The 16,539-nt window shown below is 36.1% G+C and overlaps 1 protein-coding gene across 3 annotated transcripts; it reads left to right on the forward strand.

The window, feature by feature from the left end:
• The first annotated feature begins 1,356 nt into the window (after positions 1 to 1,356).
• Positions 1,357 to 8,496, forward strand: KERA (keratocan). 3 transcript variants are annotated; one of them, XM_046012906.1, is made up of 3 exons: positions 1,357 to 1,464; positions 2,996 to 3,889; positions 7,571 to 8,496. In XM_046012906.1, exons 2-3 carry the CDS (start codon positions 3,004 to 3,006, stop codon positions 7,735 to 7,737), a joined length of 1,053 nt encoding a protein of 350 aa, XP_045868862.1. In that variant the 5' UTR covers positions 1,357 to 1,464; positions 2,996 to 3,003; the 3' UTR covers positions 7,738 to 8,496. The 3 variants fall into 3 exon arrangements, with proteins under 3 accessions (XP_045868862.1, XP_045868861.1, XP_045868863.1); XM_046012905.1 differs by lacking the exon at positions 1,357 to 1,464 and adding an exon at positions 1,548 to 1,724; XM_046012907.1 differs by lacking the exon at positions 1,357 to 1,464 and having other exon boundaries at positions 2,994 to 3,087; positions 3,219 to 3,889.
• The last annotated feature ends 8,043 nt before the right edge of the window (positions 8,497 to 16,539 follow it).

Consider the following 16,539-nt stretch of genomic DNA (forward strand, 5'->3'; position numbering starts at 1 on the left):
GGAGGCTGTGCAGATTTGAAGATCATCTGTTGTGTATAGCCTGAGGGTTTAGGACGACAGAGGAAAGTAGAACCGCAACGGAGAAATCATTATTTCGAGAGCATATAACATTTGATTTTTTTTTCCTCACATGTGAGATAAGTGTACCTGTAAAAGCTACTAAGAGATCATGTCTGAATCAGATCTCAGCCTGGAAAAGCCCTTAAACTTGAATGAATTTCCCCGTTGAGAGCATACTGCTAATGCTAAAGAAAAGCTAACATTTCCATAAGCAAAGTCGGGCTGACCTGAGAGGTAGTCCAGTATGGTGCAAGCTGGCAGAGCTCTCACTGACCCGCTGATGGTTAGAAGGCAGGAAGGAGGTGGGGGGTTCAGAAAAGGTCTTTTGGATCCAGGGCCCTCTCCTCCTCCCCTCTTCTCTGTGCTCTTTCTTTGATGATGTTTATGCGAGCAGTGCAAACTGAGTCACATGAATTAAATCTCCTGACTTTAGAATAAGACAAGTTTTGAAAAACAAAATGTTTACAATCCATCCACAGAATAATGTTTGAAAATTATTTTTATTCATGTCTTTCTTCAAATGGCATAACGATCCTTCTTCTCAAAGATGAGAACTAGAAGACATTATTTTAGATCTATGTGTTAAAGGAAAACCAATAGCAAGGCAATGGAATGTCTTGCAAAGGATTAAATGCAAAACATCTGTTCTAATGAAAAAAACCTCATTTGAATAATTAACTTGGAATAAACCTCCCAATAGGAAACAGAGATACAAAAATTATACCTATAAAATAGTTATATATAAAATAGATCTATATATATATATAACAAAAATTATATCCATATAAACAAAATATCTATAAAAGTTATATCTATAAAAAATTATATCTATAAACCATATTTAGTGCCCACATCAGGTATTGCTTCTCAAATCGCATTTGTAAATCTTTCGAATACATTTTCCTATCTTTCCCTCACGTGTAATATATCTACATAGAATTCCAACATCTGTTTTATATGAGAAAGGAACCAAATATTTCCATCGAAACAGAGGACATCAGCACTTATTTCTTCATATTCCATTTAAAAAAAAAGATTTTCTAGAGAAAAGAAAACACTTTAAACTCTCTTCTTGTTATACTTGAAATCAAAACTTGCCTTCCGTTGCCTGCTGGCTGAACAGGTCTAGATATCAATACATTACAACATCTTTGGAACTGTGAGTTCAGTGACAGTCGCCCTGAATTTTGGCTATAGGTTCTTGAGCTGAAAGTCAGAATTTCCTGGGCTAAGCTGCCTAGGTACCGAGGTTCTGTGGTTCTTGGAGGGGTTAAAGTTGGAGCCACTGATGCATATATTTTAGGGAGGATCCATAAAAACACGACACAGGAGCCTGGGTCAATCCATCACTGGGAATGAGCAGTGACCAATAGAGAGGGAAGAAGAAGATCCAAGAAGGCTGAGGTAAGCATTCTGAAGCCCTGGCAAAGTGGAAACAATAGATCAAAAGGTGTTCACTGTGACTGGTCAGAGTAGGTTTTATTTTTTCTCATAGGAGACTTGACAGCATACAATAAAAACAACCCGTTTTAGTCACAGGGTTGTTTTGTTTTGTTTTGGTTTTTTTGCTTTTTTGTTTCATTTCGGTTTTTTCCCCCTTAACTGAGTTTGAGCCAACTTCAGACCCAGACACAGGACTCAACGGTATATTCCTGGACAGCAAGGTAAACTTTTTTTGCACTTTTAAAAACCTAAAGTTACGAATTCAAAGTTCTGATTCCTCAGAGACAGGATTACAGCTTAATAACTAAAGTCAATCCCGATTCTGAAGAAAAGAATGTGTTAATATGTCTCTATTGGAAGATGACCAGAGCAGAATTCTGCGATCGTAAAAAATTCGACAGCTTGCGGAAACAGCTCTGCACTTGTCATTTCCCTCAATTTAGTGGCACAGTGGAAAGATCAGCATTTCATAGATGATGCTTGTTTTATTTTCTCCTGAAGAGTCAGTAAAATGTATTCTGTTTTTATTGTCAAGCAACTGAATTAGATGTACGTGGTAGAATGTTACTGTTCTATTTTTCCTGTGAGAACAGTTTGTTGTACCTATCACCTTGCTGGTATTCAATGGGGAGGGTTTTTATCCTTGAGATGGTTATATACCAATAAGTATTAACCTGTTCTTTGTTAGCAACCGTCCTGAAAAGTTGGAGGTCTATCTGTCCCTAAACATGGTCTTTGCTTTTTTTGTGTTTCTTATCAACCATAGTAATGCCATAGGTGAATATATTACTTGCTTATTTGTGATTTAGAGTTCATAGTCCAAATTCCCTGGCTGAACAACTTGATTTTGTACTTATAATATAAATTAGAAGTCTTCCCCTACACCCCAATATAAAATTTGCCGGAGAAGTAGAGCAACAGAGAGAGAAATTAATCACCCATTTTTCTTCATATCTTAAAGCCTTCCTTCACAACAAACTGCTAAAATGTTCTTTGATCTCCCTGTTTCTTTGTTTCAAGGGCCAGCGAGCCTGGGAAATCTCATCCAGATGTTCTGCTCATTTAGGAGTAAAAGTAAAAGCATATGCTTACTTCTCAGAAACAACACAGACTCTCAATTTGAGTTATTAAAAGATCACTTTTTTTTAATACTCTTTTATTCGACCATGGGTTTCAGTTAACTTTCTTGTATTCAATAGCCTGAAATGGAAAAGTACTTAGAGCTCCTAAAATTTGCTTTCCATTTCTCAGTTTTCACTGTGACTGGGTTAAAACCAGAAAGCTAGAAGTTAATGAGCTAGTGTCAGTGTTTGCAAAGTGCTTTGTGTATAGCGCCTACTGAATACATGTGTACTAATGAGTAGCTGCGTATAAGTTGTTGACATGTGTTCACCTTCCCCCAAAGAAACAATGTTTAGTGGTTATTTTGGTACACCTCATTTTCTGAAGGTCAAGATATTCAAACATCTAACAGTTATATCCCCTATCCCAGGTACTATAATGGCCACCACAATCTGTTTCATCATCTGGGTGTTATTCATAACAGATACTGTATGGACTCGAAGTGTGAGACAGGTCTATGACGTAAGTGATCAAGAGGATTGGGCTATGCATGACTTTGACTGTCCCAGGGAATGCTTCTGTCCCCCTAGTTTCCCTACCGCTTTATACTGTGAAAATCGAGGTCTCAAAGAAATCCCTCCTATTCCTTCAAGGATCTGGTATCTTTATCTTGAGAACAACTTGATAGAGACCATTCCTGAGAAGCCTTTTGAGAATGCCACCCAGCTGCGATGGATCAATCTAAACAAGAACAAAATAACCAACTATGGAATTGAAAAAGGAGCCCTGAGCCAACTGAAGAAGCTGCTTTTCTTATTTCTGGAAGATAATGAGCTGGAGGAGGTACCTTCTCCATTGCCAAGAAGTTTAGAACAACTACAACTGGCCAGAAACAAGGTGTCCAGAATTCCTCAAGGGACCTTCAGCAATCTGGAGAACCTGACTCTTCTTGACCTGCAGCACAATAAACTGCTAGACAATGCCTTTCAGAGAGACACCTTCAAGGGTCTCAAGAACCTAATGCAGCTAAATATGGCCAAGAATGCCCTAAGGAATATGCCACCAAGATTACCAGCCAATACAATGCAGCTGTTTCTGGACAACAATTCCATTGAAGGAATACCAGAAAATTACTTTAATGTGATTCCTAAAGTGGCCTTTCTGCGACTAAACCACAACAAACTATCAGATGCAGGGCTCCCTTCAAGTGGTTTTGATGTATCCTCAATTCTAGATCTTCAACTGTCTCACAATCAACTCACAAAGGTCCCCCGAATCAGTGCTCATTTACAGCACCTTCATCTTGATCATAACAAAATTAAAAGTAAGTAATCATCAGGGTATGTCTTTGGCTGAAATGCTCATGGTCATTAAATCTGTATTTTCTTTAAGATTAGCAATTGTGTTGGGCTTCCCCCATCACCACCTCAACTAATGTGCCCTTAGATTTCTTTTTTCAACTTTCAGTATTTTGTCTTTGTCTATTCATTCTCACACAATCTTAATGAACCAAGAAGTTCAAGCCTTCAAATTGTAAATTGAAAAGTGGACTTATTAACCTACAAAGGATGATTATCCATTGGAGAAACCAAATGTATCTTCTTTTACTCTTAGGAGATCCCAATATTTCTGCCTCATTGGGTAGATTTATTTAGAAAATGTACCAAGCACAAACAACTTCATGCACAGTAATAGGAGAAGTATGATTTAGGAGGTATCAGAAAGGGATCTCGGTCATAAGATCTACAGGTGCCTGAAACCACCGTAATTAAAGTCTCTGCTCTAGATTAGAGGGTTTCTCAAACTTCCGAGTGTGTAGACTGGTGACCCCATCCCAGACTTACTGATTGAGTAAGTCTGACTGAGACTTGAGTATCTCGTTTCTAACAAGTTCCCAGGTGGTGCTCTGGGGACAAGGCATTGGGAACCAACACTGTAGTTCAACACCTTGTTCAACTGAAATGGAAACAAGTGCTCCTAGAAGTTGGTGACTTCTTAGGACTAATGGCAATCAACAAAGTAGAATGATTGCTCCTTCCCTGAAAATAGATTTTGATAAGGGAGAGAGAGAGATGAGTACAAAGTGCCTTTGAGGCAGAGGTTGGTTATAGAAGACCAAGAAGTCTTGGTTATAGGAAAAAGAGGCTGGAGATGCTAAATTAAAACTCTTCATAGTCCCACCTGAGACCAGGCCGACCCTGCTGCAGAGATGGATAGTATCCTGGTCTCACCACAGGGGCACTGGAACCAGCCTGAAACCTATCTTCAACCCTGGAACAAGCCCTATAGGAAGACAATCTGAGGAGACTTCTCCTCTACAGCCTTAGAAAATATATTCCTAAAGTGAGAAGCAATCAGATAGTTTGTAGAAAAATGGCACAGATAATTGTCAGAAGGTAGTACTGCTTGGTTATTATTCATTAGCTTCTCTTAAGCAAATAATCACACAGACATCTTCTTTGTAAGAATAGACTATTTTTCTAAAGACCTAAAAAAGGGTCTTTAAGAGTGAGACAGCAAAATTCAACACGCGGTTGGGCATCTACGCCAGTCACTTACATAGTTACACAAAGTTACACAAAAAAGAGTAGGACTCTGTTCTTCCTCCACTCACGTTTTTAGGAGTTTTATAGTATTTTCTTATATACTTCTATTCTTCAGTAGTTCTCATACATTAGCATGTACCAGGATTATCTGGAAGACTGATAAAATATAGCTTGCCGGCCCCACCTTCACATTTTCTGACTCAGTAGATCTAACAGTTTAGTTCCCGGGAGGTATTGATGCTGCTGGTCCAAGGACCACACTTTGAAAACCCCAAATTAATCCTCACAAGAATCTTGGTTGTTAAGTTTTTAAGAGTTTCTGAAGAAAAAAATGGAGGGTCACCTAGGTGAGGAGACCTGCCCAAGGACAAAGAATAAATATAATACAGGACCTGAGATCAGGCCTTCTTGTTTTAAGTGTTGTTTCCTACTAATACAGTATAATCTCAGCACATTTTACTTCAATTTCCAGAACACGAGACTTTAGAAAATTTTCTGTCAACCCAGGTAAGAATAATCTTAACAGCAACAACAAAGAGAGATTTATTTGTTTCTTAATGTAGATATCAGGCACAGTCATTTCTATATTCCCAGAAAATAAGTGTAAAATAAGAATTTCCCTGGCTAGAATTATTGGCTCACCAGTATATCACACTGTGTCATAATAACTGTTAAAGTACTTATTTCTTTTGGCTGCATAATCTACTCTTGTTTTTAATAAAGTGATTTCCAAGAAACATACCTTTTATATGAAGAGTTCTTAGAATTTACAAGATGGTGACCTTTTCTTATGAAAAAGATGGGAATATTCATTTCCTCTGAACAATTTAAAGAACTTTAAACCTGGCAAAAAATGTTATCTATTCAAATAAGTTACTTCATGATGTTCTCTGAGAAATATAATAATTTATGAAAATATAACTATATTTGAATACCTGCTTCTCCCATTACATTTATGCAGACATGCTTTGGTTATGGGGCATAAAAGTAACAAGGATGATAGCACATTAGAGGAACGTAGTCTCTCTAGGAAGCAAGGGACGCTATGTAGTAAGAAAAGGACAAGGCTGGGACTCAGCTCTGCTGTTCACTTGTTAAAATATCTTGAGTGCATTACCCTACCTGTCTGAACCCCTTGCAAGGCTCAGGTAGGGAGAATAATCATATTGCCTGATAAATGCTGTGTGATGATAAGGTAATAATGCATGTGAAAGAGAAATTTATATACACAAACTGATATATATATTATGAGTCATTATTTTTAGCAAGTTGAATTCACAAAATGATATAAGATCAGAGCATAACTACCTCACTGTAACCATGAACTCAAAGGAAGGCCATTGCCAAAGTCAGGTAGGTCTCATCTTCTAAGGGAGGAGCTCTTTCTCAAAATAGTTTCAAATGAGACTGAAAAGCAATATACGGATTCATGGTTGAAATCAGCTATTAGGCACTCTTGCCTGAATTTTGCTATTTTAACAGGTTTTTCTCTCCTGAATACTCCTAAATTTCACTAAAGTCTTTGATGCCAAAGGCTCTGATCCAATGCAGGTACATGATTTCTCACATCCTAATCATCTGAAAAAGCTGATGGGATATTTCCTGGCTTGGATCTTTGTAATTTGATTCTTGGCAAATACATCCTTTCTAATTAAATACATTTAAATACAAAGAGTCAAGATTCTTTTCTTTCAGTATTATATATGTAAACATATATAAATGTATTTTTTAAAAACTCATCATACACTACTAATTGGAAGTTTTTAATTTTAAGGTAATTTTAAAGCACTTTCCTTAATAATAAATTGATTTTCCACTTACATATCCACTCATCCATCCATCCATCTACCCATGCACCTAACCGTTCCTTCTATGAACCTTTGTCTCCACTACCCATCTCATTTAGAGTAGTCTAAGCATGCCTTATCTCACTTGGAAGCTCAAAAAACAAATGATGTATTCTTTTACTTTTATCTCAGCTTTCTTTTTTTTTTAAGATTTTATTTATTTATTTGAGAGCCAAAGCATGCATTAACGGGGATGGAGCGGGGCGGGGGGAGGAGAGGGAACAGGAGAGGGAGAAGCTACTCCTATCTGAGCAGGGAGCCCAATGCGGGATCCGTCTCAGGACCTTGAGATCATGACCTGAGCTGATGTCAAATCTGTGACAGACCCACCCAGGCGCCGCTCTGTCACAGCTTTTAATAATGTCCTTTCTCACGTTCTGTGCAAAGTATAACTGAATATGGAGTGAGAGGGCTGTATATCTGTTGTGCATTTTTTCGGGTTACTTTTATAAGACACATATACCTCCAACTTGACAAAAATGGCTTGTATCTCTGGCACTTTCACAGGTCAGGTTGCTAGGCCCTCTACAAGACTGTTCATGGCTTCTTGGTCTTCTCACACCTGGTCTCTTCTTTCTCATTCATTTGTTCACGCCATCTTTGTCTCCACAGATGTGAATGTCTCTGTAATATGTCCTCCCATACTGCCGGCGGAACGAGACTTCTTCGGTTATGGACCTCACCTTCGCTACCTCCGTCTGGATGGAAATGAAATCAAACCACCAATTCCAATGGATTTAATGAACTGCTTCAGGCTCCTTCAGGCTGTCATTATTTGAAGACATCTTCAACATCTAAAATTTGTTTAATGAGCTAATATTTCTGAAATGAAATTTGGTTACCATTCATAACTTTAAGACAAAAGTCACATTTCCAATTGCTCTTGGCCACCATTTTTGTTTGTATAGCTTTTCTATTCAAAGATGCTTTCACCAATGATATGTAGCAGAGTTGGCTTTTCTTTAATTGATAAAACAGACACAGAGTTCAGATAGTTTATCAACTCAAAGATAGTTCTTTTTTGTCTCTTCCACAGCTTACTAATATCAAACAATGCAGCTGCATTGTTATGCAATATAAAAGACATTGGTTTGCATATGTTCCAAATTGCTTTTGCCAATATTATAGCAGAAGTACAGTAATCTAACAGGAGATAAGGAGATCTGAAAAAATGGGAAAAAATGAGATATTTCTTCATCATAATTAATTTCAGATTGCTAAGTAGCATTAGTAAGTATAAGTGTAACATTTAGCTCAAGAACAGATACGAAATGTATTAAATACTTCATGAAAGGAGACTTTTAGTCATTTAATACCAAATAACAGAAAAATCAGTAATGTTCAGTTTACTACTTATTTTATAGCTGCTGTTCTTAATACAGTACAGTGTACTCTATCAATTAAACAAGCCCTAAGTTTTACATTTATTATAACACATTTCTCACAGAATCTTAGTGTTTAACTTTTGAAATCTACTTGAACTGCAAATTGTTCAGCTCTTATATTTGCCAGTGGTTTTGGATTTTTTAAATAAAAAGAGTGAATGCTTTCTAACAAAATAGTAGTAAAATATTTATTTCAGAGGCAGTGAGTGAATGCTTTCTAACAAAATGGTGGTAAAATATTTATTTCAGGAGCATTATTTACAAGTTTTATTAAGAACAAATTTTAATAAAAGTATTATAATCACAATAATTTCCATTTTTCTACCACAACTATATGCAAATATATTTTCTCCTTTGTTGTTCCTTCTCTTCTGATAAACATAAGAAAAATTTATACTCTAATCATTTCTAATCAATAGGAGTATTATTACTCCTATTTTTCATTGTCAGAAAGAAATAACCTAGGATTTCATTTAGTAACAAAGTATAGTTTACTTCAGACTTTTAATTTCTAGGATGTATCTATAAATAATAAATATTCAATAGCTATTAATATGTGAATTTATATATTTTCCAAACAGTATTCTGAAATAACCTATAAAATTTGACATATTTCCTTAGAAAATTGATCATATATGCCTGTGAAAAACCAGACTAAGGAAAATCTAACACATTACTTTATACCAAGACTTCTCAGGAACTTAATATTATTCTGTAAGGTGAATTCTTAGGAAAAGAACAGTTTTGCCTACTTATTTTCACACAAAAACTTATGAGGGGTTAGGAGGGAAGAACCAATGAACATACTTTGAACAAAATTTTTTAAATGTTGGCTAAAGGTAAGAAATGAAATTAATTGACATTAAGAAAAGAATATTTTTAAAAGATTTCAAAACACACAAAGAAAATTATTAAATTTATGTCATAAAAATGCAAGTAATCAGATATCATCAGGCTGGGGAACAAGAATATGTTGAAATAAATATAAGAACTTTAAATATTTGAAAATTTGCCATATGGAAAAGGGATAAAATGTATCCCAGGAGATCCAAAATGAAGAGTAGAACATACGGGTGAAATGTATATGGAACCATATTTTAACACTAGCTAAGGAAGAATTCTCTAATAGTTGTTCAGAATCATCCAACAATGAAAGCAATTTTCTTGAGATGGAGTTACCTACCATTAGGACCGTCCAGAGAATGAATATGGTTCAAGTGAATGGCTATAAAAGGAATTCCTGATTTTGAAGCAAACTTGTGAAATGTTCCTCTATGACCTTTTCAACTCTACAAATTCCCTCTCTTTCCCCTCCCACCGTCCATTCCTCCCTCCCTCTAGTCTACCCTTCCTTCCTTACTTCTTCCTTCCTGCCTTTTTTTGTCTTTATTAATTTCAGAAAATATACATTGAGAACCATATTTATACCAGACTATACTACACACTGGGGTATAATAGTTTATACTATAGTTGGTAAGACACCAATTAGGTGACTAACCACAAAAATATATAAAATTTTATCTGTGATAAATGCTATTAACAGACAGCTACATGGTACAAAACAATTACTAATACTGATTTGTTATAAAGGTTCTCTAAAGAAGTAATGATTAAGGAAATTATAAAGGATGAGAAGTATTTATCACTGGTGGGAGGGAAGAATATTTCAGGCAGAATTTAGACACTAGTTTCTAGGAACAATATAAAAGTTCCCGAAGAGTTTTAAGCCAGAAGGGATTCCATTCATTGAGGGTTAATATTGTGTAATGGTAAAGAACACTAACACTGAAGCTAAAATTACTGAGTTCAAACCCCACATTTCTGGCTATGTGGTCCTGGGCAAAATCATTAAATTCTCTGTGCCTCAGTCTCTTCTCATTTATGAAATGGGGACAAGTAATAGCATCTACCTTACAGTGAGAGTTAAATGAGTTAGGATATGTAAAGTGTCTTGAAGAATGCCATGGCATTCTTCATGGTAAGTGCTAGATGTTTGTTATTATTGTATGCAACTATAGTTACATAGATCTAGACATACATACATAGATGTGCAAGCTTCTTGGTGAAGTGAGTAAAACTGGAGGGAATTAAGATCAGATGGGAATAGATCAGTTAGGGTTGTAATCTTACAGCACAAATTAGAAAAACAGAAGTAGCTTAGAATATAATGGCACAGTTGGGGTTGCTAGAAATGAAAAGACATGGACAAGCGTGAAACAATTAAGTTGTAATATTATCAGGATCTGGTAGTTGATTGGGTAGATGGAAGCAAGAACAAGGAGGTGGTAAGGTTTCTGCTTGCAAAAATGGATACATGGCAATGTGTTTTCTAAGAGGAGCATGCTTAGAAGACGATTTTAGATGTGGTTAGTTTTTAATTATTTTGATTCATCCAAAAGAAGTCATGTAAGTTATTGAATGAGGACTAATGTTAAAAGAAGGGGTCTGGACATATAATATGGGGTCTGGGCACATAAATATATGGATGAAATTTTCTAGATTTTGTTAATAGTTCCAAAAATTGGGGGAGAATTCTGTATTTAAATACTCATATTTGTATGAAGGAAGACTGAGTTAAGGGCAGAGTAAAGATTGAGAAAATGCAGGCATAATTCTAAATATTGACTAATGAAGCTAGGAAAAACAGAGTTAGCTTTCTATCACAAATTATTTTTTTTAATATTTTATTTATTTATTTGACAGAGAGAGAGAGAGATCACAAGTAGGCAGGGAACTAGGCAGAGAGAGAGAGGGGAAGCAGGCTCCCTGCTGAGCAGAGAGCCCGATGTGGGGCTCGATCCCAGGATCCAGAGATCATGACCTGAGCCAAAGGCAGAGATTTAACCCACTGAGCCACCCAGGTGCCCCACAAATTCTTTTTTTTTTTTAAATATAGACACAAAGTTACTATAAAGTCTTTAAAATTTACAAATAATTTGCTTTTCTCTTTCTTGATGCATACATTGTGATTATTACCAATAGTTTAAAAAAAATAAGAAAAAACTAGGCTATAAGCTCAAGCCATTTTGAAGTTATGGAATTATCATAATGTTAAATCTCTCATATTATGGCCCTAACTGAAACAAAACAGAACAAAACATTTTTATCTATGATCTCACCATGTAAATATGATGAATTTCATTCATAAACAAGTAATAAAGGAGCAAAAATAAAAGAGAAGGCAGTATCCAATGACCACGAGCAGTATATTTGCAAATAATAATGTTTAAAAAAATGGGCTTAGTGGTAAGAACCCTGTAAGATTGTTTTATTTGCTTTCTCTAAATTCTCTTTTAAAAAACAAAACAAAGCAGGGCACCTGGGTGGCTCAGTCATTAAGCATCTGCCTTCTGCCTTCGGCTCAGGTCATGATCCCAGGGTCCTAGGATCAAGCCCCACATCAGGCTCCCTGCTCCCCCTGCTTGTGTTCCCTCTCTCTCTCTCACTCTCTCTCTCTGTCAAATAAATAAACAAAATCTTTAAAAATTAAAAAAAATTAAGAATTAAAACAAAATTAAAAACAAAATAAGACAAAACAAGAAACTTGGACAGAACTGTGTGGTGGGAGGCAATTTCCAGATGGTACCTTTTTTTTTTTTTTTTTTTTTTTTTTTTTCCCTTCAGATGGTACCTTTTATAAACTTGGTGTCAAAGAATCTAATCAATCCTCCACCCCACAAAATGATTGAATGTAAAAGTAAATGTATATTGATAAAGAGAGAGATGGATGTATAGATTGATATATTTAAAATTTTCAATGTCCTAAGAACCCTCCATTGGCCAGGAAGAGCATAAATTTTATCGGTTAAGGTTAAAGTGATATGTCATATAGGAAGAATGAATTTTTTCAAAGTTACCCACAATATATTGGTGAGGAATGTAGGGCTGTTAAACTAAAACAAGGGGAAAACAGAGTGGTAAAGAGTAGTTATTGAGTCTGAAGAAAGGCAAGAAGAGAAATTTAAAAAAAAAGACAAGTGGAATGTATATAATAAAATAGTGCATTTGAATCCACATGTATCTACAATTACATAGTACAGGGGTTAAAAACTTGTGCTTTAGAGAGAAAAGATCAAGTTTCAAACCCAGCTTGTGGCATTTACTTTTCCATTTCCTTGACCTCTGGCAAATGCTTGACGATTTCTAAGGACTGGATCCTCATTTACGAAATAGGGAACCATATCAACAATCTTTCACCTTTTTCCATGAGGGTAAGAGAACAGATGTGCAGTTCTTATCACCTGACATATAGGAAGTCTCCAATAACTGGTAGGTTGGCATTTTATAATTAGCAGCGGCCCTGGTACACAGAATTACCCATGTTCTCTCCAGACCATTTTGCAAAAAAGGAAACTGAGAAAAATGAATGGCAAAACTGATCCACGTTTGTTTACATTTTGGTGGCCTAGAAGGCTACTCAGTTATGTAGAGTTGATAGTGATGGAATGGGGCTGGAGAAGCTGGATAGTAAAACAAATGAAACTGGGATGGGATGGATCAATTGAAGAAAAAAAGACTGAAGCCTTCATGGAATGAAGTCTAGGCTTCATATCCATATCCATATCCTGAAAGGAAAAGAGTGATCCGAGCCTGGGGGACTACAGTTTAAAATATCTTAAGTAGCCCAATGCTGAGAAAGGGGAAGATTTGGGACGTGGGAAGGAATTGCCAGAACAAAGAAGCGAATGTCACCAAGGTCAGAGAGGAGTAGGATTGTAAGACATTGTAAGACTCTGATGCAAGTGCTTACAGAGACAGGGCTCCTGCTTTGACCACCCATATAGCACCTCTCATGATGGGATAGGTCATTATAGTTGAAAAAAGATTAGTAATTATTCTAGACTAATACATACATACCCATAGCAATTGATTTTTAAAATACTAATTTTAAAATTATTGTGCCCTGAGGTGCCTGGGTGGCTCGGTCAAGTGTCCAGCTCTTGATTTTAGCTCAGGTCATGATCCCAGGCTCGTGATATCGAGCTCCGCGTGGGACTCTGCACTTAGCATGGAGTCTGCTTGATATTCTGTGTCTCCCTCTGCCCCTTCCCCCACTCACTTTCTCTCTCTATTGTCTGCTTGATATTCTGTGTCTTCCTCTGCCCCTTCCCCCACTCACTTTCTCTCTCTCTCTCTCAATAAATAAATAAAATCTTTTAAAAAATTACCGTGCCCTATGGAGTGATATTTTGCACTATATCTGAAATATTGCATATGTTGAAGTTAATTTATGACTTACAAATATAGTGATATCTTATTTGTCAAAAACTGTAGAAAACTTTTGTTCCTTATGCATCTGAGACAGATTTCTGAATTCCCCGCTCAGAATCGTTATACACAGGGAAAAGAAGAAAAATAATATATAAGCATATTATAAAATTTAAAACTATTAAGCAAATATACTACATCATTTGCCAAATCGTAAGCTTATTATCCTGAAGCTTGATTCTGTGTTTCACCTTTGGAAAAATATCACTTACTTTGTGACATTCAGCTGAGTAAACAAAATTCAAGGGTAGAAAGAGACTCATTGTCTGAGTTCTTAATGGTTTCTGAAAACAAGTTAAAATGGTCCTGGAAGAAGATCAAAACAGTCAAACGACTAGCAGGAATGGTTTTTACAAAACCCATCTGAAAAACTATCCATAGTGTATGTTATGGTGCCAGGGTTTGTTTCCAACAGGGCAAGAGTCCTGCCACATAGTCCATTTGCTGGCTTCCTGCTTGCATTAGAAGTGACAAAATAAAGCTGTTGGTTAGTGGGAATATAGACCAAACTGTTGATCAGTGAGACTACAGACTGGGAACACCACCCAGGTTGAGAAGTCGAAAGATTGGCTTCAGCGAAATGGATATAAAGATGGAGCAAACATGTTTTCTACAGATAATTAGCAAATTTAGATCATAGATCCAATCTTTATATAGTTAAGAGGAGAGGGGCAGAAAGTGACTTGAACGACTTAGTAGTAACTGATGTATTAAAATCAAGGAGGGTGAGATAGACTAGGAAGAGCGTTGAGGATGTAAAGCAAGACATGTATAAATTTGAACCCAGGTCTGCTAAGTGAAACTGAGAAGATTACTCCAAGTCTTTGATCATCAATTCTTTAATTATACCAGACACAGAATAGCATGTACTTTTCTTGAGAGCCCTTTGAGGATAAGAAGTAGTGTATTTAAAATAGTAGGTGCTCAATAAATAAAACATGATCATTAGTATTGCTGATATTATTATTTGAGGTTCTTAAAGATGTGCTAAGGAAGTTTTAGGCAGTAATTTATCTGGAAGGAATATGTGATAAAAAATAAGAATTGGAATATGTTAGTGATGGGGGTCTCAGGGCTTGGTATACAGGTATTTGAAAAATTTCATACCAAATTTTTTAAAAATCTAGAGGTAGAAAAAGGACCTGATAATTGACTCTTTTTTTACTCATAGCATCCTAGTGACTTATAGAGGTTCCAAAATGCAAGTAATAATAGTAAACCTATCTAAAAATCATTGATGCAAATTTCTTTCTTCCAAAATTTTTATTTAAATTCCAGTCAGTTAACATATAGGGTAATATTGGTTTCAGGAGTAGAATTTAGTGATTCATCACATATATCACCCAGTGCTCCACACAAGCACCCTCCTTCATCCCCATCACCCATTTAACCCAGGCCCCACCCACCTCCCTCCATCAACCCACAGTTTATTCTCTATAGTTAAGAGTCTCTTATGGTTTTGAATACAAATTTCTTTATTTTGATGGAGAGGTCTAGCATTCACCAATACCATTTTACTCTCTTTCTGGGCACAGTAAAGGATGAAACTTTCCCATCTCCTTGAAAGAAAGTGAGAATTCATGAGACAATTCTGGCCTCTGTGTAATGAGCAGAAGTGACATGCATCCTTTCTAGGCCAAAGGATTTCATTGCTGAGGTGCAATCTTCTTTTTCCATCCCACTAACGTGAGGAGGAAAAAGTCCACATGTTCTAGGTTCCAGATGGTAATGGGTCTGCCACTCTGTCTGTCAGCAATCTGTGTAGCCATTGGAGGGTTAATATGGGGCAGAGCTGCTCCCCGAACTGGTATAGGGACAGATAGCATTTGAGAGAAAGTAATCTTTTTTTTATATTAAGCCAGTGAAATCTGTGGTGTTTGTTATTACGACATAACAGCCTATCCTTAGTAATTCATTCACATTTTACATGTATTTTCAGTGATATAAATGGATAAATTCTGAAAACGGTGTTACATAATCAGTATACTATTTGAAGTTTAATTTTTAACTTCCATTTAAATGATACATGAGCTTGCTAAAAATCTAACAGCTAAGAAAAGTGACCAGTGAAAACAAGGATTTCCTGCCCCACCCTTCCTATGCCTGTCCAATTCTCTAGACACAACACTCTATATATTTACTAATTTTATTTTTCTTGGGTTATCTTCATATTGTTAATAACATGATTTTGTCCTTCTTGATTTAGTCACTTTAAGCAACCTTTACTAACTTCATTATAGATGATCATTTAGCAAACTCATACTCCTTTCTTCTTATATTTTGGTAGCTCTCTTTATTTATACTTCTTAACTTAGGTAATAAGCTTGAATAAAAAATGTACATTTCTATTTCTGGTTTCAACAACTTTAGGAGACTATGTCAGCTTTTCTCTATGTGAGATGAAGTTAATTAACATCCTAACCTTTCCTTACTTTACCATCATCTCCTGTCATACACTTTGATTTTCATGTCAAAGTTTCACATTTTTGTGAATAATAACTATGTTTTCTGGGCATGCTTTTAAAGTGACTCTAAAAGAATTTTTTTAAAGACAGCTTAGAGTAGATCTCAGTTGGTTAAGTATCTGCTTTCGGCTCAGATCATGATCCCAGAGTCATGGGATAGAGTTCAACGTCAGGAATCCCTACTCAGTGAGGCATCTGCTTTTCTGCCCCTCCTCTGGCTTGTGCTCTCTCTTTCTCTCACTTGATCACTCTCTCTTTCTCAAATAAATAAATAAAACCTTCAAGAAAGAGACAGTTTTGAGTATGTTAGTATGAACATTTTGTCTTTTGCGGAGTTGCAATAAGAGGCAGGCTCCTCCTTTTCTGTATCCATTCCTTAGCAAATATTGAACATATAAATTTTATTTCTGAATCACCAGTTAATACATGTTCATCTTGTTTCTGCCACCATGCAAGGAGATGC

Source organism: Meles meles, chromosome 7, assembly GCF_922984935.1.
Source record: "Meles meles chromosome 7, mMelMel3.1 paternal haplotype, whole genome shotgun sequence".
NCBI lineage: Eukaryota > Metazoa > Chordata > Mammalia > Carnivora > Mustelidae > Meles > Meles meles.

Coding starts and splice junctions, on each gene's coding strand:
- KERA (XM_046012906.1), top strand. CDS start 3,004: ATGGCCACCACAATCTGTTTCATCATCTGGGTGTTATTCATAACAGAT. Junction 3,890..7,570: donor TGATCATAACAAAATTAAAA/GTAAGTAATCAT, acceptor TTGTCTCCACAG/ATGTGAATGTCTCTGTAATA.